The sequence below is a fragment of the Vidua macroura genome, chromosome 13 (assembly GCF_024509145.1).
Source record: "Vidua macroura isolate BioBank_ID:100142 chromosome 13, ASM2450914v1, whole genome shotgun sequence".
NCBI lineage: Eukaryota > Metazoa > Chordata > Aves > Passeriformes > Viduidae > Vidua > Vidua macroura.
The window spans coordinates 17,442,618-17,470,602 of record NC_071583.1 but is presented as its reverse complement, the minus strand read 5'-3'; the positions used below and the strand labels follow the sequence as shown (position 1 = coordinate 17,470,602).

The following is a 27,985-nucleotide window of genomic DNA, read 5'->3' as shown; positions in this document are numbered from 1 at the left end:
TACTTCAAACACTGAATTTATTACAAAGGTGCATAGAGTTTATGCCATTTGGTTTGAATACTTAAGTTTAACCTACAAACAACATACAAAGCGAGGTTACAGTATGTAACAAAAGCAACAATGATTATCTAGTAAATTCAATATTCTGCTGTCTTTAATTTCACAAAACATTTCTGAAACAAAGGCACTTACAGAATTAAAAAAAAAAAAAGAGATATATCACAATTTAAAGTCTTAGCTCCCTCCCCACTCCCTAGAGCACTGTGGAGAACAAGTGTGACGTGAAGGCAACAGCTGCTGGGACTGACACATCAGCAGTGCTTAAACTGAAAACTTATGGATCATCTCCATCTTTCCTGTAACCATCCCATTCTCGTCAGTATTTGAAAACAAGCTTCAACAAGGCTGCCAGGCAAGAACCAAATAAAATCTGGTCCTACACCTCATTGTTAAAGATGATTAATGCCCTAACAATAAGAAATTAATCACAATCTGATTAACTCTGAAATGGACCATTTTCTTTCAGTAAGTTTTGTAACTGAATTAGTAATAGTACAGCTAAGGCAGTTCCTTGCACCTTAATGACTCATCTTTTCACTTGCATATAGTCATCATTTGCACATATGCACTGATGGAAAGGTGTCCATTTTCAGGCTCCTTAACCCTACCCCTCATCTCCCACCACCACACACAGAGCAGTGGCAATTCAGGACTATTTGTTTGTTCTGTGCAACTTCCACCCCAAAACCTTGTATTTGGGAAAATCTGTTATTGCTGCCACCTTACTTTCCTCCCGTCTCCTCAGGGATAATGACTGAGCCATCCTGCCATGAAACTGCAGATTTCCCTCTCACAACCCAAACACGACACTGTGACTGCCACGAGCTGCTCTCTTTGTCACACCAGGTGGGGGACAGGAAGAGCAGGACATAGTAGTAACCTCAGGAAGCCCCACACTGGATGCTGTACCTGTGCTTTCCCTGGCCTGGCTCTACACAGGCTAACAAAGGTGCTGGAACAATCTCTGCCCTCCTTCTCCATGAATAAACACCAGGGGAAGAATCTGTAGCATGGGATTTATTTCTGCAGTTACTCAGTGCTCTCCCACAGAAACATTCCAGACTTCTAAGGCAATACTTCCTCCTCCATACAGAAGACACCATCCTTTTTTGGTTGGTCCCATGTAACATCTGAGAGTTTAATGAAGTTTTGCCCAATTCCTCAGCTGACAAGGCAGGAAAAAGAGGAGGAATACACAGACACAGGATACATGGATACATGCTCTGTAAGTGCCTCTTGGCACCATATCATGCTACTACTAACTTCAACACTCAGAGAGGTGTAACAGAGGGCACAGGTTGTCATGAACCCCAGTGTAAGAACTTTCAACAAGGTTCTTCTGAAATGCCCTGAAAACTTTCTTTAAAAAGGAATTGGAATAATTCAGAAATAGACTCAAAAAATGAGGAAAAGGAACAAGGCTGCCTTTGACAGCAGCAGTTTCCATCCACTCTGTGAGGTAAAACAATGCACCAAACAATAATATACCCCAAATGTAGAATCACAGGACAAATGGCTCAATGGCCTCTCTAAAAAAAGTAAAATCAGTGTAAAAGATATGTTAAAATTATTTCACCTATTATGTCACAGTGATACATGTAAATAACTACATAGTTCTATGAGGATTAACAACAAATTGCATTTCAATGTTGGAAAAGACAGAATTGTTGAGGACAGTGAAAAAACCCTCCACCTTATTTATCTGAGCAATGAAAGACTCATAAAGCCTAAAGACCCAGCAGTGTTAACAGTCACGAGGATGCCTCAAGATGTTTCATGACTGAAAGCATTACCTTCTTAAAAATGCATTACCTGGCTGTGACCAAATCCTTCCTTTGCCTGACTTCTCATTCTCTGCTCAGCTTTATGGGAATGTTGAAGACAAAAGGGAGGTTTGATGCCCACTGTGGCCCCTCACCCTGCACATTGTTACTCCAATGCAGACTGGATCTATAAAGGTCTCTAATTCTTACATTCCTGCAACCTACAGTTCCCACCAGAGACAGTGAAAAAACCCTGAACATTTGAAAACCCCAATCTTCTGCTGACATCCCATCCCTCCTGTAAAAGAATTCCTTCTCTGTGATGAGGCAGGACTGAAAGCTGCTTAACGTGTAATTAAGGGGCTGATTTTAATTCCAAACTCTTCAACAACAGATGAATACATTAATGTACAAGCTGAAGTAAGCTTGTCCAATACTACCTGAACAGGAAATAACTCATCCAATAATTTTTATGAAGAATTTTCAGGGTTTCAGCTTTTGATCTATTTGGTCCTTTAAGTGGCAGAGAGTCTGTTGATTTCTAGCTATAACACCTAATGGAGGCACAGTTTATAAACCTTAAAATTGGGACAGAAAACAAGGAAATAACCAACTCATACTATTTAGAACTAGCTCAAAGGCAATTAAACATGGTTTACTACCCCTTACCAAAGGTAAATGTGTTGCAAAACAGGAAAATTCCCTTTTGAATGATAAATGAAATGTATTAAATTGTAGCTTACCTAACAATAGTAGCTTCAAAACAGGCAGAACTTACATAACATGTATCAGGTAGTTTCTCAGAGGTTAAGTTTTTACATTTTAATACTGTGCAAAAGATTGCTACAGCTTTGGGTATTTGACAATGCTCATATTAGACCATTCCTCTCAAAATTATTGCACAGCAAATGGTACTGTGGTCCTGTATTTCTGAAATACTCTTTCTTCCCACTTCTCTAATTGTATCTAGAGCAAAATCTCTTTTTGTATTTGCTTGAGGTATAAATTAACTTCTGCAAGAAAAATACTCCTTCCTTGGAGCATTAAAAAAAGAGAAGATACTGAATTGATTTTCACTCCACTTAAACAAAAGATTTTTGTCTTCCAGAAAAATATAGTACAGGTGCATGGTGTAAACAGAACAAACCATATTTTGAAAAGTTTTGTATGCAGAAGCACAGTAGAAGAGCTTTTCAATAGGTGGGCTTCTGAGGATCCATGTAAGCAGGGTTGTAAGGGGGCTGGGTGGGGTAAGGGGCTCCAGCACCAGCTGCAAAAGCAAAACACAAGAAAAAACAGATTTGTAAAATGTACATTCTGAACTCTACATATAAAATGGCAATTTCTGTTTTGAGCGCACAGCTAAAAGGTTCAACTTAGCCAGTATCTTAATGGGACTTGAAAACAGCTTGTGCTCACTCATAAAACATCTGCATTTCAGAAGTAAGAGCACAAAAACTTTTGTTCTTGTTGGCTTTGGGGCTTCTTTGATGCTGAGTGTACATGAGCAGCCTTTAAGGGAGAACCTAGTCTAAAAAAAGGAACAGATCTGGCTCAAAAAAAGCACCAGTGGAAGTAAGGGGTGCACATACAAGAGTATATACATGATAGTGTGCTGAGAAAAAAATCACTGGTAAAAGGACTAGAGAAATCATCTTAGGATTCCTTCAGGGAAAATGTTTTCCTGTGAAGTGTCAAAAAACTAATTAAGGAAGTAAAATAAAAGGAAAAAAATATCCCACCACTACTGAGCACATGAAAGAGTTTGACTTATATACCAGATGTGCATCTCTTGGAAGAGATCATTATTTTCTACTGTTCTGAGAAAAGCTGCTCTCAAGTGGCATCTCCATTTTCAGCTCTGTCAAACGGCACAAGTTTGTTCAAGTAGTACCTGATCAGATCCCTGGAAAGTGCAAGTGTGGTTATCTTCTGCTGATCTTGTAAAGTGAGTGGGTTTAGCTCCTGTGTGGCAGAGCAGGTATTCTCCCCTGGCATGTGACCTAATTAACAGCCTGCTCTTTGGTTAACATGCAGGAGAAATGAAGGAAAGAACTCTCACTGTGAGGCATTTTCAGCTGCCAACATGGAAAGTGCTCTGGTATGTTCCCAGAAAAAAAAAAAACCAAAAAAACCCAAAACAAAACAACTGTTTTAAAACTAACAAACCAGCAGCAGCCTGAGAAACCAGAGAGCAGGAGAAGTGAAATGACTAATTTATTGTCTCCCTTATATGAGAAAGACGAAGCCAAAGCACTTTGGCATAATCCTGTAAAACCCACAGCTTCTTTGGCATTTATAACAGAAAAACAGAGTCAACAGTCCTGCCAAGTCAGTGTTTTCACATGTGGGGCTGGTTTGCACATTAGTAATGTAAAATTTCTAACTGTTTGCAAATCTTTCACACCATGAAAAGCCATTTTATATTCAAGTTGTCCTGGAAGTTACTTTCTAAGAGCATTATCTACTAGTCAGGACTATACTTTGTTACTTAGAAGGATGACCAGTGAGGTTTGTAAGAGAACTTGAAGATCCTACAAGTAAAAGCCTAGTTTTGGCCCCTCTGAGCAGTCTGGAGCCAATTGTTCAGAGAACAGCTATTACTAGCAGAAGTGGGAATTAGTCATTGCAACAATAAGGCCGCATGAAAACAATGCTGTGAAAGAAGGAAAGCTGAAGAAAAAAGATTCTGATAATTCTAACTGCAAGTTGTCAAGAGACTTCTCCTTCCAATCCCTTTGTCATAGGCAGGGACACCTTCCATGAGACCAGCTTGTTCAGAGTTCCATCCAAACTCACCTTGGACACTTCTAGAGATGTGTCCATAGCTTCTCTGGCCAACTTGTGCCAGGGCCTCACAAACCTCACAGTAAACATTTTTTTCCTAATAACTAATTTAAACTTGCTGTGCTTTAGTTTAAATCCATTCCCCCTTGTCCTGTCACTACATCCTCTTACAGAATAGAGCTCACAGATATTAGATTAGAAAGGGAATGTGGAAACATCCAACTCATGTATACATATATATGCACATATGTATGTTAACTGAGTTTGATTTTAATACTAAATGTCAGCTGAATTAGTAAAACGTTCTACTGGATCTGCTGACAGTCCCACACAATGCCAAACTTTGCCAGTACAGCTCCAGCTCACACCTCCTCTGGTACTGCTTAACACAGAAACAGTGATAGGGAAATTTCCACCAGGCTGAACAGCAGCATCCACTGTAACTTGAGTTTTACGTAATTTGTTTACATTTGTATTAACATAACCACAGAAAATAATAAATGCAATTAAGATTTTCTCCAGAGCAGCTGTCTCTTTAGCTGTTTAGGAGATGAAGAAGCACTTGGTGCTGCCTTACCTGCCACAGTTTCATGGTAAGCTGGGGGTCCCGCCGGCTGCATGGGGTAAGGGGGAGGGTACTGTGCAGGGTACGGAGCCACCGGCATCCCCGGCTGGGGCTGCACAGCCACGGGCTGGTAGCCTTGGTACGGAGCTGCTGGGTAGCTGGGTGGCACTGCTGGTTGCTGGGGATAGGCAGAGTGAACCACTGTCGTGGTGGCAGTGGTGGTCACCACAGCTACAGGCAAGGAAAAGGAACATGGTTAGTGCTGCTGGTCCCTAAACAAAAACCCCAAACAACTCCCAGACCCCCCACATGGTGGGATGGAAGAGAACTTCTAAATGCTCAGAAAATATTCCAAAACATCTCTCTGCAACTTCACATTCTGAAGTGGCTTAAATGCTTATTTTTAGTATTTAGGTATTGCAACTTCTGAGCAGAGTATTTTTGTCTCTTGTAGAAACACAATTTCACGGGAGGGATTTAAAAAAAATCCTCTTCAAAGATGTGAAAAATAAAATAAATTTAGAGCTACTTACGCCGTGGTCTTCGACATGCTTTGTACAGACAGCAACAGGAACAGGTGAGGCACAGAATAATAGTAATGACAATTACTGCAAAGACAGTAACTCCAATGGCAGCAAGGGCTCCAAAACTGCAAGACAGAGACCACCAGCATTGGTAAGAGTCACTCCCTAACCAAACCTGCAGAAAACACATTGCTCCACCTCCAATCTCTCAGTACTTACTGGACTAAAAAACAACTGTGCAAGGCAGTGCTGCAGGAGGTCAGGTCTGCTAAGCCAGGGGAAGCTGAACCACCCCTGACAAGGGGTCTTTGGTCCCTCTCATTTTAGTCTGTGACTATTGTTGTTTTAGTGTGAACACGCAGGCTCAGAGCATGCCCACCATGAAGCACCCCATCTGTTGGGGTGACAGCAAGTTCTTCCCACATTCCCTAAGACTTCTCAGTCCCAAACTCAAGACAATCTCAGCCCTGAACAGATTCTTGGCAGGTTCCTTGGCCTCTGTAAACAGAGGTTTTAGAATCCATGTTTCACACAGTTAGGAAGAACTGAAATCCTGACTTTTCTGCAACAGCAAGTATGCCAGGCTGTATTATGGGATACAGAAACACTGCCTAAAACTCCCAAATTTATTATGGGAAGACCAGAGATTACAATAGCTTTGACTTTTGTGATGAGTACCATATGATGGAGGCAAACAAAACCAGTTACTTCTCGAAGCTTTACAAGTTCTATTTACACACAGGGAAGAAAAGGTATCAGAGCAAAGCCAGTGACAATTCCCTTTAAAATGCTAAATGAAATTATCTGTTTCCTACTGTCTGAAATCAATAAAACCCATCTTTCATGGAAGCCAAAGTCTCCAGCACTCTTTTTTCTTAGAAAACACACCATGCATCAGTTTTGGGAACAATTGCAGGAAGTCAGTTTTAAAGAACAACAAGCTCTAAAATAATGACCAGAGAGCCAGTTTCACATCCATCCTGTTTTTGTTTGTTGGTAGAGATTTTGGCTACAGAGTTCTCTTTGGTTTTTTTTTTCCCTGCTCAGTTTCCTGTTAACAGCTTTAAACAAAAAAAAAAATCTCCATAGCATCCAGCAATTTTCACTTGGCTACCAAACACCCATCAAATGTGAAAACTGCATTTGAGTATCAGTGACACTGGAAGGTAAAATCACTGACAAAAAGAATTGCAAAATGGTTTACCCCTAGCCCAAATTTAAAAGACCTCAGTGTCTTCTAGGGCAACTTAACCCTTAGTAAGCTGAGCACTGACAAATAAAAAAGGCTCAATTTAAAATGCATTCTTTCCCCTTAAAAGAGGGTGCATCAATTTTATTCTGTTTCTGCAAAAGCTAGAAGAAAAAGCTTGAGTCAAATCTCTTTCAAAACAATGATTTTATGAAACTGTAACTGTATCTGACTTGTGCACTGATTTGTGAAGCACTAAATACAGCACTATGGATACAACCATGAAGTACTGAATGGGATACAGGAAGCAGGAACTGCTGCAGCCTCCTGAAGTCACAGGAACCACGTCAGAAACACTGCCAGGAAAATAAATGGATTACTGCAGCACAACCACAGGATGTAAAGGTGAAAATAATCTGTTGAGGAATACATGCATGTTTTGCCACATTTATTTGCACAGAACATTTTTGAGATGCTAACCTAAACACACACTTCTAAACACCCAGCTTTTAAGTGCCCTCTCATCCTCATGAGCACTAGCTTCACTTCAGCACAGTAATTTCACAGCCAGCTCATCACCATCCAAAAAATCCCATTTCTTTCAAGCCTGGTGTAAAAAGCAAAATACAAATGTGATTTCAAGACAAGAAGAAAAGAGAGAGAACTGTACTCAGTTGATTCATACACTGAATTACGATCTTGATTCCAATGTTCTCAACAAACAGCAAGAACACCTGTGACAAACTACAGATACCTTCAGAAACTGCAGGACAAGAAATGCCAGCTGCAATTTCTGATACTTGTGGAGCAGCCAACAGCTTTTTCCTTCCTCTTGTTTCCACTTCTGGACCAACCCTGAAAGAGCTCTCTCACTAGGGAAGCTGACATTACTTCCATTATACACAGTTACTCTCCAGCAATAGTAGCAGAGACAAAGCAAAGAAGTCTTCTAGGTTTTTCCGTGGGTTTTTTCCCCAGTAAAGGAAAAACACCTTTTTTGTAGTGAACTATGCTAAGGAAAGAAATTCTTATGTCAAGGAAAGAAATTAGGGCTGACAAAGACAACTAAAATTCTTCACTTGTACAGACAACAAACTTCTTAGAGCTTTAGCAAAGGCTGAGCAGAATCAAAGATACCAGAAAAACTGAGATAAAGTGGTGAAATATTTACTCATCATAAATTACCAAGCACAGCAGGAAACTGGCACAGCCCCCTTATCTTTCACAACTAAAATTTCTGGTATGAGGAGAGAAAACAGCACAAGCCCATCGACAGCCAAGCTGATGGCCATCAACAGATAAAAACACCAACCACGGCCTCCATTTGTTTATTTTTAATAAAGTCTTCTGCTCAATGAAGCAGGTATCTCCTATTTGCTACCTCTAACAAGGAACGCAACAAAAGCAAAGCTAAAAAACCAACACACCATGTCCCCATCTTCACCAAGTTGTTAGAGATACCCTGTGCATTTGCATCACTTGTGTCCTTGGCAAAATGACACAACCACGACACAAGGACATTCTGCACCCATCTTTTGAAGAGTTAAATGGAGACACATGTTTGAAGTGCAGGCATGTCAGGTATACACGTTAAGAGTTCTGTGTTTTTGTGTGCAAACACTGTGATCCACTCCTACCCACTGAAACAGTCTGACTGCTGCAGACCAAAATTATAAGCTTTCAGAGACAACTAAGCAAGTAAAATAACAGAGAGGAGTTAGCTCTTCTCACAGTTCTTTAAGGAGTGTAACAAATGATTACTGGGAGGCATTTTTATCACCTGCTTCACAGCAGATAATTTTCCTGCCAGTGCTTGGGCTCCTGCGGGCTAGTCTTAGAACAGCACAAAGTAGGGAGACATTTACAGAAAAAACAGTAAGTGCAGTGAACTTGTAATTCATGTCATCAACACTCTCTTTCAACACTGGAGTTCTTCAAAAAGATTTTTTTTTCCTAAGTATTTTTAGTGACAATCAAAACTAGCAATACTCTTTCGGAATTTCTGCATAGACAGTCACTACCTTACTGTAATAATGCCTTTTTTACTGCCCAAGGAGTACTGACCTGAGCACTTCTTGAGCATTTAAGTGATATCCCACTACTGAAAAAGGTGCAGGAAGGCTTCCACTAAGGGATGATAGTCAAGTGAAGTCAGAATGGTGCTCAACATGCATTACTCAGTGAACCTTCTAACCTTCAGGAGACAACACATTCCAGGCACCGTGTATTACATTCTTGCAGTGTATTAACTCTCTTCTTAGACAAAAAATGCTTCATTTGATTGCTTTCACCTGATGAATCTGCCTAAAGGGCTCTAAAATACTTGGGAAAAGCCATATTCACATTAAATGATAATTTAATTACCGTTAGCATTGTACATAAATGAAAAAGAACAAACGTGAGGGACTGTTGCTTATAGATTCTTCCCCTGAATAGTTAACCATGAGAAACCAAAAGCCAACCGAAACCAAAAGCACACCTGACCCCTGCATTCTGCAAACAAACGTCACAGTGCAGAAATCAGGGTGGCCACAGCACCAGCTCAGAGCGCTCTGCTGGCGTCAGTCACAATTCAGGTTTCCAGACTCCCACATTATATATACCATAGTCTAAATAAAGCACAGTTATAAACAGCTTGAGCTCATTCACTGACATTTCCTGCTTCTCTCTCTTCACAGAAAAGCAAACTTTTGCCAGTGATTTCATAAAAAACAAAATCAAAATCAAACCTAACCGCAGTTTTACTGCAGCAATGACAAACTGCAACTTCTCATCAAATGTAAGAGAAAGCAAATATGGAGAGATTTACTCCATTTAGTAAAAATGGAGAGATAACGTCCTGCCCTTTCCTACCACCACCTCTCTCCTGCCTTGCCCTACCTCCACTTCTACCCCTATCCTCTCACCCTTGGAAAGCACTGAAGTGTATGTGTAATGAGAATGTCTCACAGACTCACCTTTAAAGCTGTTTAATTATTCAAAATATTTATCAGCTCACATAAAGTGAGTTACTTGCCTATTTTAGCCCTTTCAGGACTGAATGAGATGTAATGGACACCTTAAAATGTGAGAATCAAGACCAGGATCTGAATAATACTATTTGCAGAAGTTAATTCTCAAGGCAGTTGTTCATATTGGAGATGTCGATCTTGAACAGTCAAATGGAAAAAAAATGTAAAGTTTATTTAAAGCATTTTCAAATATCAAAGTTTTGATTCCAACAATGTATTTTAAACTCTTCTTAATAGACTCACTTAAGTCAGTGACATTTTGTAAGCTGATACAAAGGAAGTTTTCATGTATCTATGCCTTCATGTGAGTAGGACACACTAAAAATTTTGTCTTAATACAGAAAAAAGTATCCAAATGAACAATGAGACCACCTAGTTATGAAAAATTCGTTTAAGCAGCCTTTTTATTGTGCAAGTTTTAATCTATTCCAAGATTTGTTCCTTGCTTTGAGAAACACATTGACAAGGTTCTTTTCAAAAGCACTGCTGCTTTTAAAAACAAACATTTACAAATAGTGAGTTATGGCTGTAACATGGGGTGGTCTGGAAAGACTTCAAAAGATAATTCAGGCCATTCCTAAAAGTGAAATAAAAAATTGAGTATATGCATGTCATTCCTTACTGCTCCAGAAAAGGATCCAGTCCCCAGAAATGTGATGGAATGGTAAACATCCACGTTTGCCCTGACTCAGGTGTAGGGCATGACCAAACAAGTCCCCAGAGAGAGATGCTTAACTAACATTTCAGTCACAGCCACACAATGCCACATACTGCCTGTGAAGTTTAGCAGGAAAATAATCCTTTTTCTTTAAAAAAAAAAAAAAAGGCAATATGAATTCCCAAGAGCCTTTCAGAGGGATTAGTTTTTACAACTTTACTAGCAACACACTTCCTCAGTTTAATGTTTTAGCATAAAAATTCAGAACATAAGAACCACTTTCCTAAAGAGGAAACGAAAAAAAGTTACTATTACTCAGAAAGCAATCTCACAAGAAAACATCAGCCTGATTTTAACACTTGCAAGAGGGACCAGCCTAGTTTAGCACAGCCAGGAGCTTCAGCACAAGCAGACAATCAGAATATACACCACAGTTAAGCCTTCTAGTCCAGGTGCAATCACAGTAATTGCTGGTGCAGCCTTGGCCACCTCATCAGAAGAGGATCTCTACATGATCGGAAGTTTCCAAGTGATTCTTGTGGTAGGCAACAGGCAGCCTAAGACTCAGTCTGAGTAACATGGTTTCAACTTCGCAAAATCTTAGTTGTTTCATCAGACTGGCAGGTTTGAGTAACTGCAAAGTCATTTTAGAGCTCTGCAATGCAGTGAAGTGTGGATTGGAATCCTGCTGTCTGGTGTTTCAGACAAATGTTAACTCAGTTAGCACTTCAGAATGTCCCTGCTGGGGTCCTGTGAAAAGGGATTCACTTTATTTTTGCTAACCCCTCAGAGCAGCTCAAGCCATCATTAACTGCAAACTACTCTAGCAGGGACACATATTAAATAAAAACCCCTAAAACTCAGCACTACTTTCCATAATTCTTTCTGGGTACTCTCAAAAGGAGAGTTTGCAATAGGAGCCCCAGCAAAACAACCCCTTTGTTTACCTGCAGTATAAACAGCCCTGAGCTGCATCCCCCAGAGCCCACAGCTGAGCACAGCCCAGGGACCCAGCCCTGGCATGAGAAACGAGCTAAAACAGCAATAATGCCATGGGAAGCAAGAAACTCTGCAACTGCCAGAGTGCTATAGAAAAAGAGAAGGCAAGAGTCTTATGGGAGGAAGTTTGCTAAATATGTGCTGAATGGAGCCTTTAGCTGTTTGTTCAAATAGGAATCTGATGTGGATTACTTTAAGCCCAAAATAATAAACTGCAATTTTATACACAAAGACCTACTGGAAATAAAGCTAACTACTATTTTTGAATATTATATTTACATTTTTTTTAATTCTCCTTTTTTTAAAAATAACATGTTTAGCACAACGTGCTCATAAGCAGCCTTTATGAGAAAGTGGCAGGGAGGCAACTTCCTGGAGTTTGTGGTCTTAGACATCTGACACCCTGATCCAGCAGGTTATTATGGAATATGTATACAAGCATCTCTTCTTGGTCCTTAAAGAGTGTAATTGTACCAAATATGTCTATTTATATAAATTCCCTTGTAATACATACTAAAAATACAATTTCCCGGTGAAGTTTGACAGGAAATCTATTATTGTACACTTTGTAGAAAACAGAGAGTAACTGCTATAAGTAACTGATGCATTAAAATATGAACATAAGGGGAAAAGCCAAGGCTGCATTCAGAGGGACTCAAGTCTTTCATCACAGTGCAAGAATTAACACTGCAGCTTCATGTAGGCCCCCTGATAATTTTCAGTCCACTGGACCCTCAGCATACAAACTGTCCTTAAACACAATTAAAGGCATTTGCTTCTGCAAGTGGTAAATAAACTTTAAATGTTCCTTTTGTGGCAAAAAGAGAATGTAGAATGATGACAGATATTTAAGGCAAACAACATGAGTCAGCTCCCTTCCTACCACCCACTTCAAGGACACAGGATGTTACCCCCACACCCAAATTCGAATTTGGCAATGGGAAGGATTTTTCTTAGATGGTTAACTGAATTAACAGAACATGTTTAACTGAAAAAAAAACCCAAACCAAACAAAAAACAACTAAGTGCTACACATAACTTTCCCACCAAAACTGCAATATTATGAATTTGCTACTGCCAGTACCATACTAATTCTAGAAGCAGATTTAAGCAGTTTGGAAACTAACTTGGCCAAAGAGCTAAAGTATTATTTTTTCCTGGCAAATTGAAACCTGGTGTATGACTTGCCAAACACACTGGAACTGCAGTAAAAGGAAGTTTGGACTAGGTTACACCCACCTGCTTTGCCTGCCTTATAACCCAGCTTTTATAGGAAACACACCTTTTTCTTTACCCACATTACTCATGTATCATCCCATATATAAAATTTCCAAACACTGCGTTCAGGCAGAAGCAAAGTTTAAATTACATAAATTAATTATCCTGTACTACTATGAACTGACATTCTGCCCTACATTCCCCTTCTCTTCTGGAATATTACTCATCCAGCACAACGAGGATCATCAAGTAAAATCTAACACTGTACAAACAAGAACAGACCACTGCAGCAGAGGTCACATCTGGCCAACCACTACTTCTTTTAAATGGCATTGATTATTAACGAGACCTTGACCAAAAGAGTTACAAAAGTGACTTTGATGACTAGTGCCTTTCACACCCTAAAAAAAAAAAGGTTTTAAAGTTTACCTCTCAGTGGAACTGAGAGCCAGAGATCATGCTAATAAAAAACAAGAGGTGTATCACATCAAAAATCAATGGTATAAAATGTTTTGAATACAAAGATTTTGTCAAAAGGCCAATCTCTACACAATTGGTAATTTCCTGAAATTACAAAAGTAATTTGTTCATTTCACAGAAGACCCTACAGCTGCAGTTTTAAAAGGCTGGGCAATTTGAGGGTATTCTCCTCCTCCCATAATACATCTACAAACACAATCTGTGGCAAATGTATCCAGCTACATCTCGGGTCATGGCTTTTTCATGGCAGTATATGAAAAAGCAGAGTTGGAGCTACCTTTGGAACTCACATGCTCAAAGTTTTACAGATCCTAATAAATAGTCATAATGATCTTTTAAACGTGTTTTTAAAGAATTCTCTGTTTCTTGAGCTATAGGATCCTTCTCTGAGGGCTACTCTGCCTGCAACTTCTCTCCAGGGTCAGCTTGTATGTTAAAAATTTACTGTTTTCAGAGTTACACAGTGGCACAGCAAAACCCACAGCTAGAGGGAACACTGTATCCTGGTAGGTACCTACAGCCAGTGAAGCACACAGCCACAGGAAAATTAACTCCTGAACAAAATCCAAGTGATCAATCCTGCTGTGTGTTTGTATGCTCAGGTTGTTTGTTGCTGTCACACAGCCCTCTGTGGTGAGCAGGGCACGCTAACCCAGCTGTGTACATCTGCCTCTTGCACCAGGGCATCATTTTTCAACCTCTCCTTCCTGCCTGGCTTCTGAGGAAATGAAACCTAAGTGCCTATAGCAGCAGAGACCACAACTCCTAACTCTCTGCCACCTTCAAGCAACTTCTTCACCAAGAACAGAGTAAACACAAAACCAAATGCAATGTAAGTTACCAGTGCTAATTGTGCAAGCTGATGTTTACTCTTCAGGCTAGTAAAAAGCATAAAACATTTCTTTAAGTAGCTTCAAATCCAAGTCTCAGTTGTTTCCAGGCAAGAAGCTTACATTCCTTGGTGAGATTAGCCTGTGCTTGAACACGAGCCTCACAGAATGGGCTGTATGCAGTTTAACCCATTTATTACAGAAAATATCAAGGACCAGCACTGGAAAAGAAATCCTTTGCTCATTAAACAGAGATTGCTAACATTTCTAGAAGCTTTTTTTCCAATTTTCATGGAGTCCTCCCTCTGGAAACATTCCACACCCACCTGGACTCATTCCTGTGCGACTTGCTCCAGGTGACCCTGTCTCGGAGGGGGGTTGGACTAGATGATCTCCAGAGGTTCCTTCCAACCCTAACAATTCTGTGATTCTGTAATTATCTTCATTTATTTACTCTCTTACCACTGGCAACCTATTACACATCCTGGAGTACTGAAATACACCAGAACGTGTGAACTGGAGTCCCTGTTAGTGATAGCAGGAGAGGAGAAATGGGCATAGCTCAATATCACAGCATTTTTGACCTTGTCTGTGGAGAAAATATAGGCTTGAAAATATCTAAACCAGACAAAGAAAATCAGGATAACCATATCTTTCACTGTTAGAAATATGCTGGTTTTGCCAGGTTAGCCTGTAGCAGCCTATTGCAGATGCCACATTTCAACCAGGCATGGATTTTCTCTGTATCACAAAAGGACAAGGAAGCCACAAGACAACACATGGCTCAAACCCCAAATGAGCACATCCCCATCCAACAAGGCTGGTCTGTCTCTGCTGGCCAAAGCTTCCCAGGAAGATGGACATTCTGCCTCCCCTTCTCATAAGGAGGAACAGCCTTGCCTCAAGTATTACTGTACCTATTACACAATCTGCTGTAACTTACAGGCAGAAATTAATTCAGAAACAGAGCCAAATTAACTGTGTACACAGACAATGTGAAGTTTTGTTTCCAATTAGAGAAAGCCCAGTATCAGCTGCCCCAGCTACATTATTTTCTTCTGTAACTCTGATACAGATGTTCTGAATTGCTCCACCTCCTTAAGTACTCAAATACTTCACAATTAGTTGAATTGTGGTTATGAGTCATCTAATTTCCTTTTCCAGTAAGGGTCACTATTGGAAAATTGGCATACCAAGGCTAAGTAATCACATTACCAATGAAAATAATAACAAGTTCTGTCCTGATGAATCAGTGCTCTGCTTTTTGCAGTTTCTTAAAGTAAGAATACTACATACAGCAGAATGAAAAGGGGAAACCAACTAAATTAACCTTATTACTCACAATCCAGTTTTGAAACCAGGGTAAAGCAGGGGAAAACTCAGTAATCCAATTAAAATGGGGGGAAAAAATCCTGGAACACCTTCCAGTAGTAAACCTTTGCCACAACGCATTCACTAGCAGCAGAAATTGGAGAAACCACTTATGGTCAAGGAAAAATGGTGACAAATTTATCAAGTTCAGCAGTATGAAACCTATGCCTACAACCTGACCTAAAAGCTACACATGATCTTTAAGGACTGATCAACAAAGTAAAAGGCCTGAATCTGAGTTAACCCTGACTTTTATACTTTTCCTAGAATGCTTACATTTGCTTCCAAATGCAGCATTCTGGGAAGCAAAATGCTTTCAAGTACTTAGAAGTGCATTATTAACACACTCCAATGGAGTGTAATTTATTGTCTTTAAAAAATGTTTGAAGATTATAATGTATGGACCTCTTGCAATGTGAAATACTCTTAAAAGGATTGCCCAAAATGCACACCTGCCTCAACAGCACCTGATACTCAATAGAAATACTAAAAGACATTAATATCAAAGGATGATACTAAAACAAAACCTACTGAAAACTGGTGCTTTGCTTGCATTTCTGCAGAAGACCTCTGCAGAAGGTCCAGAATAAGACCAGAATAAATGCAGCAAAAAAGTAAAAGCACAAGCAAACTAGAAATTGCTCAGCTGGGCAAGACAACAAAGAATAAACAAACATTCCACCAGTAGCCCTTCCCTAACCCTGTCCTTAGAATTAGGGTGTAATTGTGGCAGGACTTCCAAGCAGGGAGAAGAAACACCCAGATCACAGAGTCCAGTGGCAAGTCCACAGGTAGTTGTAACTCACCCTCAGAAAGGGGAAGTTCTCTTAAAAAGACAGGATTTGTGAGCAGTGTGCCAGGGTGGTAACTCAATCTAGAAATCAGCCTGATGTAAAAATAGGGAACTAAACACTTTCTGACCCATAATACCAGGAAATCATCACCTCCTTTTCAAGGGCAGTGTCAAAGGTAATATTTGCAACTCCTAAGAAAGAACAGGGCACTAAAGGAAGTTGCCCTTTTTGCTTTCTGTCATGTTACAAACTGTTCAAAGAGAATGCTCATCTTACTGGAGATAAACAAATATTCTGACATCAGCCCTTCTCTCCACACAGTGAAGAATTAAACAAACATAGTCATCAAGAAATAAGGCAAAACCTGCCTTTTAAAAGAAATTGGCACCGAGAGAGAGGGTGGAGTATACCTTGCAGGCAAGGAAGCAGGACGACTCTTCCAGAAGGAATTCAGCTTACTACTTGGTTAAAAAAGCATAGAAACCTCCAACACAAAACCCCGGGCACAGTCTGTAACTAAACAAAAACCTACTTGGTGTCCCACTGGCTGCAGTCACAGATGGTGTCACTCACTGCAATTCCCAGTATTGAAATGGGACAGCTCAGTCATAAGTCATTTTGGAAAGTTCTAAGATGTGGTTTTCTTCCAGAGTCATATCCAGGTGGCTTTTCAAGGACAGTATTCCTGTGAGTAATTTCCACCTTTCTAATAAAATTGCCTAACAAGAAGGTAAGTTTGATGTCAAGTCTAGGCCTTTGCACAACACTATTTTTTTAAAGCTGCAATGTAATTGAAAAGGAAAAGAGAAGTCACCTATCTTCTCAAGTTGAGACATCCACAGTTCTCTTTTTAAGCATTCCACAGCTGAAAACAACGATAATTAAAACTATTTAACTGCTCCTTCCTAAATGTTTTTTTCTGTCATTTACAAAGAGCAAGCCCTGACTTCAAGATAAGGCTCATGCTTGCTGTACCGGAACCACCACACATCTGAAGACAGAAGATCAGCCTAGCTGAGAAGGGGCATCCCTCATCCAAAACATTTGTTACATTAAATCCTCCTCGTCAGAGAGACCTCGCCAAAAGAGACCAAGGCTCCAAGACATCCATGTACCCCATTCACACCACCATGCCAGTGCCTATTGCCTTTAGCGCGGCTCCTTCCTGCCCCGCAGGTGAAGATGTGCCTGGACGTACAGAGCTCGGGGGCTCCACCCGGCTGCGCCGGTGAGGGGGCACGGCCCCGACCCCCGCGGGCGATGCCGCTCGCACGGCCCCGCTCACAGCCGGTACTGACCCCGCTCCGCCGGAGGTTCCGGGAAGGCCGGGCGGGTTCCCCCTGCAGCTGTCGGGTCCCGTCCCGAGCCCCCCGAGCCCCGCCGCGCTTACCCCATGCTCGCCGCCGCCGCTCGCCCCGCGCCCGCCGCCCGGCCCCGCGCACGTCACGGCGCCCGCACCGCCCCTTAAAGGGGAGCCCCAGCGCCGCTGCCGCGATCCCGATTGCCCAAAGCTATGCAGAGACATCCATCAGCCAGAGCTCCGCGTCACTGCGCGCAGCTCGGGCGTCCCCAGCATAGGAAGGGCACGGAAGTGTTGGAGCGAGTCCAGGGAAGGCCACGATGTTGATAAGAGGGCTGGAGCACCTCCCCTAAGGAGACAGGCTGGCTGAGCTGAGGCTGTTCAGCCTGGAGAAGAGAAGGTTGTGTGGACACCTCCCAGCACTTCCCAGTGTCTGAAGGAGCTGCGGGGAACCGGAGAGGGGCTCTTTGTCAGCAACTGGAGTGACAGGACAGGGAGTAATGGGTACAAATCGAAAGAGGGGAAATTTAAGTTGGCTCTTAGGAAGAAAGTTTTTACTGTGAGGGTGGTGATGCGCTAGAACAGGTTGCCAATGGAAGCTGTGGATGCCTCAATCCTGGCAGTGTTCAAGGCCAGGTTGGATAGGCCTTCAGTAAGTGGGACATGTGTCCCTGGCCATGGCAGGGGGAGGCTGGGAATAGATCATCCTTAACGTCCATTCCAACCCTGTAACGTTCTGTGATTAATGCCTGCCCTCTCTTCATCATCTTCTGCACTGTGAAAAACTGACACATTTTTACAGCAGGACTCCTGTCATCACCAATATAGGCTTAAAGGAATTCACTTCTTCCCAAGATTGAAACAGATGGAGAAATATTGATAGAAATGAACTGCAAAAGATGCTAGAACACCGAGGAGATACTTCAAACAAAAGCAGATTTTCTTCCAGAGCCACTATGGATTTTCTGAGTACAAAGCACAGAAAAATGGCCATAAACTAAAACAGAGGATGTCCCACCTCATAATGAGGAAGAACTTCTTTATGTTAAGAATGGCAGAGTACTGGAAGAGGCTGCCCAGAGAGTGCATGGGGTCTCCCCTCTGGAGACATTCAAGTCACACCTGGACACATTCCTGTGTCACCTGCTCCAGCGGACCCTGCCTTGGCAGGAGGGCTGGACTGGATCTCCAGAGGACCCTTCCAACCCCAGCTGTTCTGTGATTCTGTGAATCTAATGCTAATGCTTCAACCTCCTGTTCAGCAGGGAGGATGCAGATTATTATATAAAGAGACTGTTATGGTCTAAATAGCAACATCCAGCTTCTTCCTCAGGTCTCTCCTTCTTCCAACACACACACAGATTTTGAGTGCTCCACACTCTTAACACACAAATTAGTATTTCTATTTTTGTATTCTAGCAGCACAGAATCATGGAATTGTTTAGGCTGGGAAAGATCTTTAAGATCACTGAGTCCAACTGTTAACCCAGCACTGCCAGGTCTAGACGTCCTGATTACACAATGAAGAATCTCTACACAAATCCCATTTTAAAAGCTTGCATGGCTTACCTGAGGCCGGAAGAAAAGTTGAAATCATCGGGATCCTGAAAAATCTCCGAGTCAGAGATCCTGTAACAAGCGAATTCATCTCAAAAAAATGAATTTATTACTTATTCAAGTCACCTAGCTAAGTTTCAAGTGCTTATGAAAGGTAATGTACACTAAAAGGAGAGATTCTTTTTGTTGCCTGTGGTGCTAAAAGTATGGATTTGACAATAACCTGACAGCACTGTTCCAAGGCAGTTTTGCAAAATCCAAAACCAAATAGGCCATACATAGATTTGGAGCAGCTGTAGATAAATGCATTTACTGCATTAGCCCCAAGTAACTAAAGTTAGTCAGTGATTAACAACAAAAATCAACAAATACAGCTTTTTACTAAGCTCACCTTCACCATTAACTAAGCTTAGTTTCACCCAGGTATGCTCTGACACAGGCATCCCTGCTTTGGGGAGGAGAAAGGAGCAAGCACAGCGATTTGTCCACCAAGTGGGGCCATATTCTCATCCTCTACATGGAGAAAACAAAACACCAATTTTATGAGGGGTTCTGTTACCTTCAAACTGAACCAAAGGCAGAACAGAAGTGTGACATTTCAGTGTCACTCCCTCCTCCACCTGGGTAAGGATCTCTGATAGTCTTTGCACCTACACTACCACTGCACATCATCATGGCCTCCAAGGAGCAGATCTGTACATTGAACAAGTCCTCTTATGCCTGGATAAAGGGGAGTGAGTGACGTTTGCTTTCCCTGCAGGAATGTGGGTGCTCTTCTGTGCTTCACAGAGACAACATCAAGCTCAGGCCAGTGTTTCACCCCAGACATCCTTCAGTGGTTAAGCCCTGCCTGAGCCAGGTGCAAGATAAGCAAGTGGCTCAGCTAAGTTTGCGCTCAACCAGCCTCATTCATTCTCCACAGCAAACCTGGCAATTTTCCACATTATCCACTCCGTGACTACAGTAATAACTCCACAATAGGTGGTTTTGGAGCGTGTCCTCTCTGCTCCTTTGGGATGCCTTTCACTTGGTAACATTCTCCATCTGGAGCAGGTACCAGTGGTACCTATCTGGTGTCCTTGAGCATCCTAAAGTGTGAAGTTAAGCTTTCAATAACAAGGACTTTCCACATGATATAGTGATACTGACAACGACAATCATTTTAACAAACATCAATGTATATTGTATCAGGCCTTGAAGCCCTCCCACAAAGGTAACAAAAAATGCATATTAAAGCTTCATCCCAACCAGTTGGTGGACGTGAGTTTCCTCATTTCCTCGGTGATCTTCTTTACAGCTTCCAGAGGGTCTTCTGCATCAGAAGACCTTCAGAAAAATTAAACAGAGTGTAAGTATTTGAAAATTATCAAGAACACACATATCAGTTAATGCATTCATTTATCCAGCTCATTGTTCCCTTTCTACAGGTAAGTAACAAGCATTAATGTTGATCCCTGACAAAGCCTGATAGAGATCTAGAAGAGAAAGGTCCTTTAGGAAGATTTAACCATTAAACAGTGTGTTTTTGTCACTTGATGACAGAATTGTAATGTGCTGTACACATTCAGTTTGCCTCATAACTTTTATTAAGCTGATTGCACTGGAATTTCAGTTCATCAAATTTTAGGAATACATTAGAGCAGCAATATCGATCCAGACAAGATCCACAGCAGAAATCTGTGGATTTCTGGACAGGACAGGATTGTGCAAGTTGTACTTTGCCAAAATAACCAGTATATGCCTAACAATCCTCACCCAGAATTGAGAAGAGTTACAAACCAGTAGTTAGTAAGTAAAGGAATAATCATACAAAGTCTTTTTGTCATCCCAACCAGACCACCTAAGTGAACATTTAAATATGCTGAAAGTACTTGGGTCAGGTCTTACAAATCGAGTATTTCCTTTTGTGTACAGCAAGGGCAAATACTTACTTCTTACACACAGAGTATCTCATCTTCATCAAGCACCTCTATCCAAATGTTCACACACACGTAAGCACTAAACTGCATGAAAATGCATAAGATGCTGGTGTTATTTTCTTCACTATATCTGATAGTAGCTATGAAATTACTGTAAAGACTCAAAGAGCAACATGAATTGCCAAAAAGGTTAAAAACACCAAAAGGCCCTAAAATCAGTTAGAATAAAATGTTAAATTTTCCTAGAGATTTGACTTGATGGAAAAGATGCAACACCACTGCATTCACTGCAGGTTTGGATTTCTGAGTGATTTGGTTGTTTGTACCTGTTGCTCTGTTTACCTCACAGAAAATCCTAATCCTGATAATCCATTGCAGAAAACAGAGATGTCATACAACAGATTCTTAGAAGTAAAATCAGTCCAGTAGCATTCCCACTGCAAGCATCACCTGGTGCAGCTCCAGTGGTAATCCATGGGGATGTTCATGTACCAGGATAGCTCCCTTAGGGAAGGAACATCCCACACTTTTCAGAACTGCATTCCTTAAGAGACTGACTGTTTTCTCTGTCTTTGCCCTTCCAAGCCTGAGTAACTGCACCAGAAGAGTGGCATATTAAAAGCTTTTAACTGCCACAAAAAATACTTCTCAAAGCTTAAGCAAAAATCATTTCCCAAGAAGGGCATCACTTCATTTTTCAATGACAAATGCTGCAGTCAACTGGTTTTCATTCATCATTTTCCTTCCTATCAAGACATAGCCTGATATCTTGCTCCTAAACAACACTCCACCCAAAAAACTCAAAATCCTTCAGGTGTAGTTGTTCAGAGAAAGCAAACAAAAAGAGGGAAAGACAATATTTAAACTGACTTTAACATCTGAAAATTCAGTCTTCATTCCATGGCATTAAGAAATACCTGAATACTGTTGCTTGGAATAAAACACAGAATTTTTCCAAACAGTGTTAGGATGATAACATAAATGCAGGTCTTTAATTGACAGCCTTAATGGTGCACAATATGGTGATATGCACACACAATACAGTATTTCTACATTTTTTATAAGGTTGATTAGTATACCTATCAAATATTGTCCACTTAGAAGAGCAGTTGGTTAGGTAATTTTCCCCTGGGTTCTGCCCCATTGGAGCTGCCCCCAATTCTTTTTTACCCTACACTTTACTGTGTCTACGATATAAGCTGCAAAACAAAGTGTCCTTGCTAGCTAAAGGCAAGACTAAACAGAATTTCAAGAATGTATAAGTAAGGGTTTGGTAAACTATGAAGGAGGACAGGAAAAGTACTAGAAGTTAGAACTTTATATTAACAGCCTACAATGTTGCAAATACATGAAAAATATATAAAAAGCTAAAAATATTTAGGTGTCACAGCCAATGATAAAAAGAAACACAAAAATCTTCTAAGAGTTTAAACATAGAGAAGAAACAAAAAGGAACTTCTGTACCCATAGCACAGTACTTTTTACAGATTTACATATGCTTATACATGGTCGATCAAATTTTTCTTCTGCAGACACCTAATGCCACCTGACTCCTCCCTCCTTCCTCTATCCCTAACAAGGACATGACAGGTAGCTAAACCAATTCCAAAGTACTTCGTGAAATTACACAGCAAGGCAACCAACAAAATTCCTCCCTTCGCCTCACAATTGTACTACTGCAGCACAATAAAATAACAAGGAAAACCAAAGGTCTAGGCCAGTTCTCAGGTGGCTGAGCTGAGCAAACCAAAGAATTTGGTGCCTCTACTTTGTTCCTCTCTTCTGCCATCAGCTGTGGCACCCATGAGACTCTTCCTCAACTGACTGAACTCTCCACCCCATCAACTGATGGTACTTTTTTCCCCAGCTGGTCTTCTGATGGTTTAATTATTTGAATCACCTGAGAACAGGTACAGTCCCCACCCAACCCAACACAGTCCAGTTACTGAGGAGTTCCTCCTATCCTGGAGGGCATCAGTGTAATGATTTCACACCATCAGTACCACACAAAACCTTTAAAGACTGACCAAATTCCATCTCAAGAGCAGAGCTGCCAAACTCTTCCCACCCAGTCCTCAATCACTGCAATAAGTTCTAACTTCCCCCTATTTATTCAAGAGCAACTCAGGTACAGTTACAGCTATAGCACCTGCGTGGTGAGTCAGCTTAAAGAATCCTTTTTCGAGTGCTCATACCTTGAAGTACTTAGAGATAAAACTCTGACCAGGTCAGCCACAACGATTTCAGCTCAGCCCCCCAAACAAACTGTGATCCTGGACTACTCTGACCAAGTCAAATGTCTTCTTGCATTTCACAAGCAACTTTTCTGCACAGGTTTGTGCAGAATTTGATCCCTCTGATCAAGTGATACCACTGATATATAAAATACAAAGAATGCTTCTCCTTCTCTGAGACCTCACCAGATAAGTTCTGTAATCACACCTGCTCTTTCTAACGACAAAGCTGGGGAAGACCACAAGGTCCATCCTCTAAGCACAATAACAAAATAGCAACAGATTGGGCTGCTGAAAAAAAATTATCAATAATAGCATTTTATATATGAACTCAGTCATCAAACAAGCTTACATAAGTATGCTGTTTATGTGATATCATCACTTAACATCTCAGTGTTTCTATTATCTTCCAGTAAAAGGGTAGAATTTACTGTGTCGGGGGTGAAAAAGTGAAGGTTTTTGACTGGATGCTTCAAGAATAACCCGCAGCCACTTTAATACATCATTGCATTACCTTACTTACCAACAGGCCCTATCATCAGGTGGGGTCCCACAGCCACTGCTGGCCGACACCACGGCTCGACACAAACCCACCGAACTTCAGCAGAACTTTTCCCTCATCAGGACTTTCCCCTCAGCGAACCCAATTCCGCGCCAGAACAGCTGTACGCGTGTGTGAAAAATGCCTATTTTATGATTGGCTTTACGCAATAGTTACAATGAATATTATATGTGTAATGTTGGAAAGTTATGCTGTATTAATTCTCTCAAGTAGTGTGTTGAATGTATTTTTAGGTTATAACACAATGTTAAAATAGAAACTATACTATGTAAGATGCTTTGTAACTAGCTCAAGAAAGAGATGAGATAATCAAGGAATTCTTCACACAAGGATAACAATTACAGAAACCCCTAAATCTTCCAGAGGAGAGGAATTTATGGCTTTCCTTATCAACAGAAACGAACTTCTTCAAGCCTGACTTAGACTCAAAGGCTCCTGGGAATTAACAGAAACTTTTTGACAAGTACCAGACAAAGTTCTTGTTTTAAATAAAATATATGCATAATCATGAAGTGTTTTGTATATGCAACAGGCTATTGCTTTTAAGGTGATTCCTTTGTTCACAAGGCATGCTTGTCGTGGCTTAAGTGCCCGAGAGCATCCGGACGTCCGTAATTCTTTGCTTTTTATTGTCTTGTAATTGTCCTAACTCTAAATTTTTATCACTCTAATTGTATTACTATTTTTATAACCATTTTATTATTATTAAACTTTAAAAATTTTAAAAACCAAGTTTTTGGCGTTTTTCACAGCGTGCGTCCGCCGCCGCCCCCAACACCCCCAACACCGCGGCTCCGCAGCCCCAAACACCACGCGTTCCTCAGCCCCCCACACCACGGCTCCTCAGCCCCAAACACCACGCGTTCCTCAGCCCCCAAACACCACGCGTTCCTCAGCCCCCCACACCACGGCTCCTCAGCCCCCCACACCACGGCTCCTCAGCCCCAAACACCACGCGTTCCTCAGCCCCCCACACCACGGCTCCTCAGCCCCCCACACCACGGCTCCTCAGCCCCAAACACCACGCGTTCCTCAGCCCCCCACACCGCGGCTCCGCAGCCCCAAACATCGCGGCTCCGCAGCCCCAAACACCCCGCATTCCTCAGCCCCCGTCCCGACACAGGCGGCAGAGCTGAGGGGGCTGAGCTCGCAGCCTGGGGCTCCCCACGCCGGGGGATATGATCACGGCCTCCGAAAGCCACCCGGAACCCCCCAACCCCCCTGAGTGCCGGGGCCCTCCCCGCGCTCACCGGCCGCCGGCAGCAGGAGGAGGCGGACGAGGCAGAGGCCGAGCACGCCCCCACACAGCGCCGGGAGAGCGGCCGCGCCCCGGGGCGCGCAGGGAGGGGCGGCCCGCGGGAAGCGGCAGGGGCAGCAGGCGGGACGGGACGGAGCGGGGCGGGACAGCGCTGAGGCGTTCCCCAGCCCCCGGCCTCAGTTCTCCTTTCCCCACTCCCCGAGCCCTGTTCTGCGTTCCCCGGCTGCGGCTCCCGTTCCCCAACGCCGTTCTTTCTCCCTGAGGGGACACCGCATCGCAATATCACAGAATCATTTAGGTTGGAAAAGTCCTCTGAAGATCATCGAGTCCAACCTGTGACTGATCACCACCGTGGCAACAAGTGCCACATCCAAGCTTGCCAAGGTGCTTGTTCCCTGAATGAATCACTTCTGTCAGCTTCTACCTAATGGAGTTATGTCATGCCCTAGCCTTGGAAAGCCAAGCAAAATACAGAAAGGCTGGTGAGAAAATCCCAAGTACCAGAGTTTGGCTTGGAAGGTGGTTGGTAAAAGAGGATCGCTGGGAACACTCTAAAGGCAGGAGCTGAAGGAAGCAGTCACTCCCAGCAGTGTCACACACCTAGTATTGTAGGACTTCTGGGAAGTTCAGGTTTCTATCATGGTCCTGAATTGCATTTCAGACCTGAATTCTTCAAGGCTGGATTTCAAATTCCTTTTCCCTATTCTGATTGTTGTCCAGGCAGGTTCCCTAGTGGACTCTGATGCTGGCTGAGGAAAGTTTCTGGCTGCCTGGGTACTCCACCTGAGCTCATAGCCTGTTCTGTCTTCCCCTAGGGACTGCTCCTGCCTCTGGATCAAAACCTGTGCTACAGCACTGTTGCTAAAAAACACCAGGATTGATGAAGTAGCCCCCTTCTAAGTTTCTGAGGGTAAATGGCCTCTGCTCCATACTTCCCTCTGGTTACCTTTTTTCCCTTCACAAGACATCCTCTCAGGCCTTCCAGAAGGCATCTCAAGGAGAGGTTTCAGTCTCCCCTACCCTACCTGCTTCCTAGTATATTGCAGAATCTCTTGCTCACAGGAGAGAAAGCTCAGGTGTGTTAGGAGATGACTTGAGAGCACTGACAGAGGTAAATGGTCAGCAATCCAGAGGCTGGCACAGGCCTCTTGCACACTGCACCCTTGTTTATTTCAGGTAAATTCTTCTTCTGTTTGGATCCAGTTGAAGAGCCAGGACAGTTTCTTGACCATGTTTTAGATAACAGGTGCAGTGTATGCCAAAGTCTTGGGTAGGTCCAGACTTGTGACTAGGAGGAAGATCTGCCAAGTTCAAGAGCTTTCCCAAGGTGGTTTCTAGGAAAAGGCTATTTCTTGAGCTCCACCAATGCTATAACCAAAAGCATGTGTGAATTGTGGATTGTTTTCCATACCTAACCTGAAGGTTGTATGTGAGCTCAAGAACTGTATCAAGTAGGTTGTTGTCATATTTGCACACAAGTAAACATTGACAGAAGTGGAGAAATTCTGTTGCTTTCCATAAGTGAATTGTTCAGCAAGTCTACAGCTCCACGGTGCCCGAGGGTCTGGTGTTAAGATGGAAAGAATGACTGAATTGTGTGGTGTTGTGATTTCCCCATACCTTAGGAGAGACTACAAAGTTATTGTTTCTCAGGTAGAAACCTTTACATTTCAATGAGTCTGCTGTAAGAGGCCTGGGTTTAATAGCAAGGAGAAGCCGCACAAGGTCAAACTTCACGACATAGAGCATTTTGTTCCAGTGACCCAGTGTAATGGTCCTGTGGCCAGATACTTTTGTCAGGCCTGAGAGAGCCTCCCAGTCCACTTTATTGTGCTGGTGAAGTGGGGTCAGGGCCAGAACTGGGGCACAGTGCATGGCAGGTCCTGCAGTGGCATCTGGGCTGCCTGTGGGGATTCTGGGCCCAACGCTGCAGGCTGGAGCAGTCTTGCATCCACAGGGGCCCAGGGGTGCTGGAGTGTCTGACACTTTCTGGATCTGGGGAGACACAAAAGGACCCTGATGGCAGCTGGCTGGTGGTGCTGGAGCTGCTGGAGTTGGGTGCCAGCAAGCTGTTGGGGTGGTGAGGCCGTGGCACAAGTTGCTCAGAGAAGCTGTGACTGCTCCATCCCTGGAAGTGTTCAAGGCCAGACTGGATGTGGTTTGGAGCAACCTGGTCTTGTGGGAGGTGTCCCTGCCCATGGCAGGGAGGTGGAATTAGATTATTTTTCAGGTTCCTTACAGCCCAAATCATTCTGTGAATCTATGTTTCTATCTTGAAAGTGTCAGATGCTCCAGTCCATGCTCCCTGGGCCCATGTGGATCCAAAACTGCTCCCATTTGCAATTCTGGACCCAGAATCCCCACAGCCTGGACACCGCCACAGGACCTGCTGTGGACTGTCCCCCAGTACTGGCCCTGGTCCCACTCCATAGGCACAATAAAGTGCATTGAGAGGCTCCACGCTCACGTGTCGGCTTCCTCCTCCTCCTCCTCCTCCCTCTCCAAGGGCAGCGTGCGAGGTCTGGGCCAGAGGGTCGTTGTCTCCCTGGGGGTCGGCAGCACCTGCCCTGGCCTCCCCCGTGCGGGCTGGCCTCGGCCGCTTGCCCACCTCCACGGCCGCGAGTTTCGCGTCTCGGCGGCCCCGACCCTGCTCGGTTTCCTCGAGAGAAGTTCACACGAGCACCGGGGGGGGGGGTCTCTGCCGCCGGTCCTTCCCCGGGGCAGGGCACCGCGGCGCGGCCCTGCCCGAGCGCGGGGAGAGTCCCGCCCGTCTCCCGGCAACGCGTCCCGCCCGCCCGCCATGGCCCTCGCGGGTCGCCGTAGCGGCGGCGGCGGCGGCGCGGCCGGGCCGGCGGTGAGTGCGGCGGCCGGAGGGCCCGGTCCCGGTAGCGCGGGGGCTGCCCCGG

The 27,985-nt window shown here is 43.0% G+C and overlaps 2 protein-coding genes across 6 annotated transcripts in view; one reads left to right on the top strand and one right to left on the bottom strand.

The window, feature by feature from the left end:
* Nucleotides 1-27,896, bottom strand: SHISA5 (shisa family member 5). 5 transcript variants are annotated; one of them, XM_053989018.1, is made up of 7 exons: nucleotides 25,072-25,164; nucleotides 21,038-21,109; nucleotides 20,355-20,432; nucleotides 19,119-19,178; nucleotides 5,709-5,824; nucleotides 5,188-5,406; nucleotides 1-3,093 (listed from the first exon to the last, which is right to left on the bottom strand). In XM_053989018.1, the coding sequence occupies exons 2-7, from the start codon at nucleotides 21,064-21,066 to the stop codon at nucleotides 3,017-3,019; spliced, it is 579 nt and encodes a 192-aa protein (XP_053844993.1). In that variant the 5' UTR covers nucleotides 21,067-21,109; nucleotides 25,072-25,164; the 3' UTR covers nucleotides 1-3,016. The 5 variants fall into 5 exon arrangements, with proteins under 5 accessions (XP_053844993.1, XP_053844992.1, XP_053844995.1 ...); XM_053989017.1 differs by lacking the exons at nucleotides 21,038-21,109; nucleotides 25,072-25,164 and adding an exon at nucleotides 27,688-27,896; XM_053989020.1 differs by lacking the exons at nucleotides 21,038-21,109; nucleotides 25,072-25,164 and adding an exon at nucleotides 25,413-25,477.
* The window catches only part of RNF123 (ring finger protein 123), a 47,801-nt gene continuing 47,673 nt past the window's right edge, over nucleotides 27,858-27,985 (top strand). The window contains exon 1 of the mRNA XM_053989013.1: nucleotides 27,858-27,933. The gene's annotated coding sequence lies outside the window, so the exon portion shown is untranslated. The remainder of the gene's footprint in view (nucleotides 27,934-27,985) is intronic.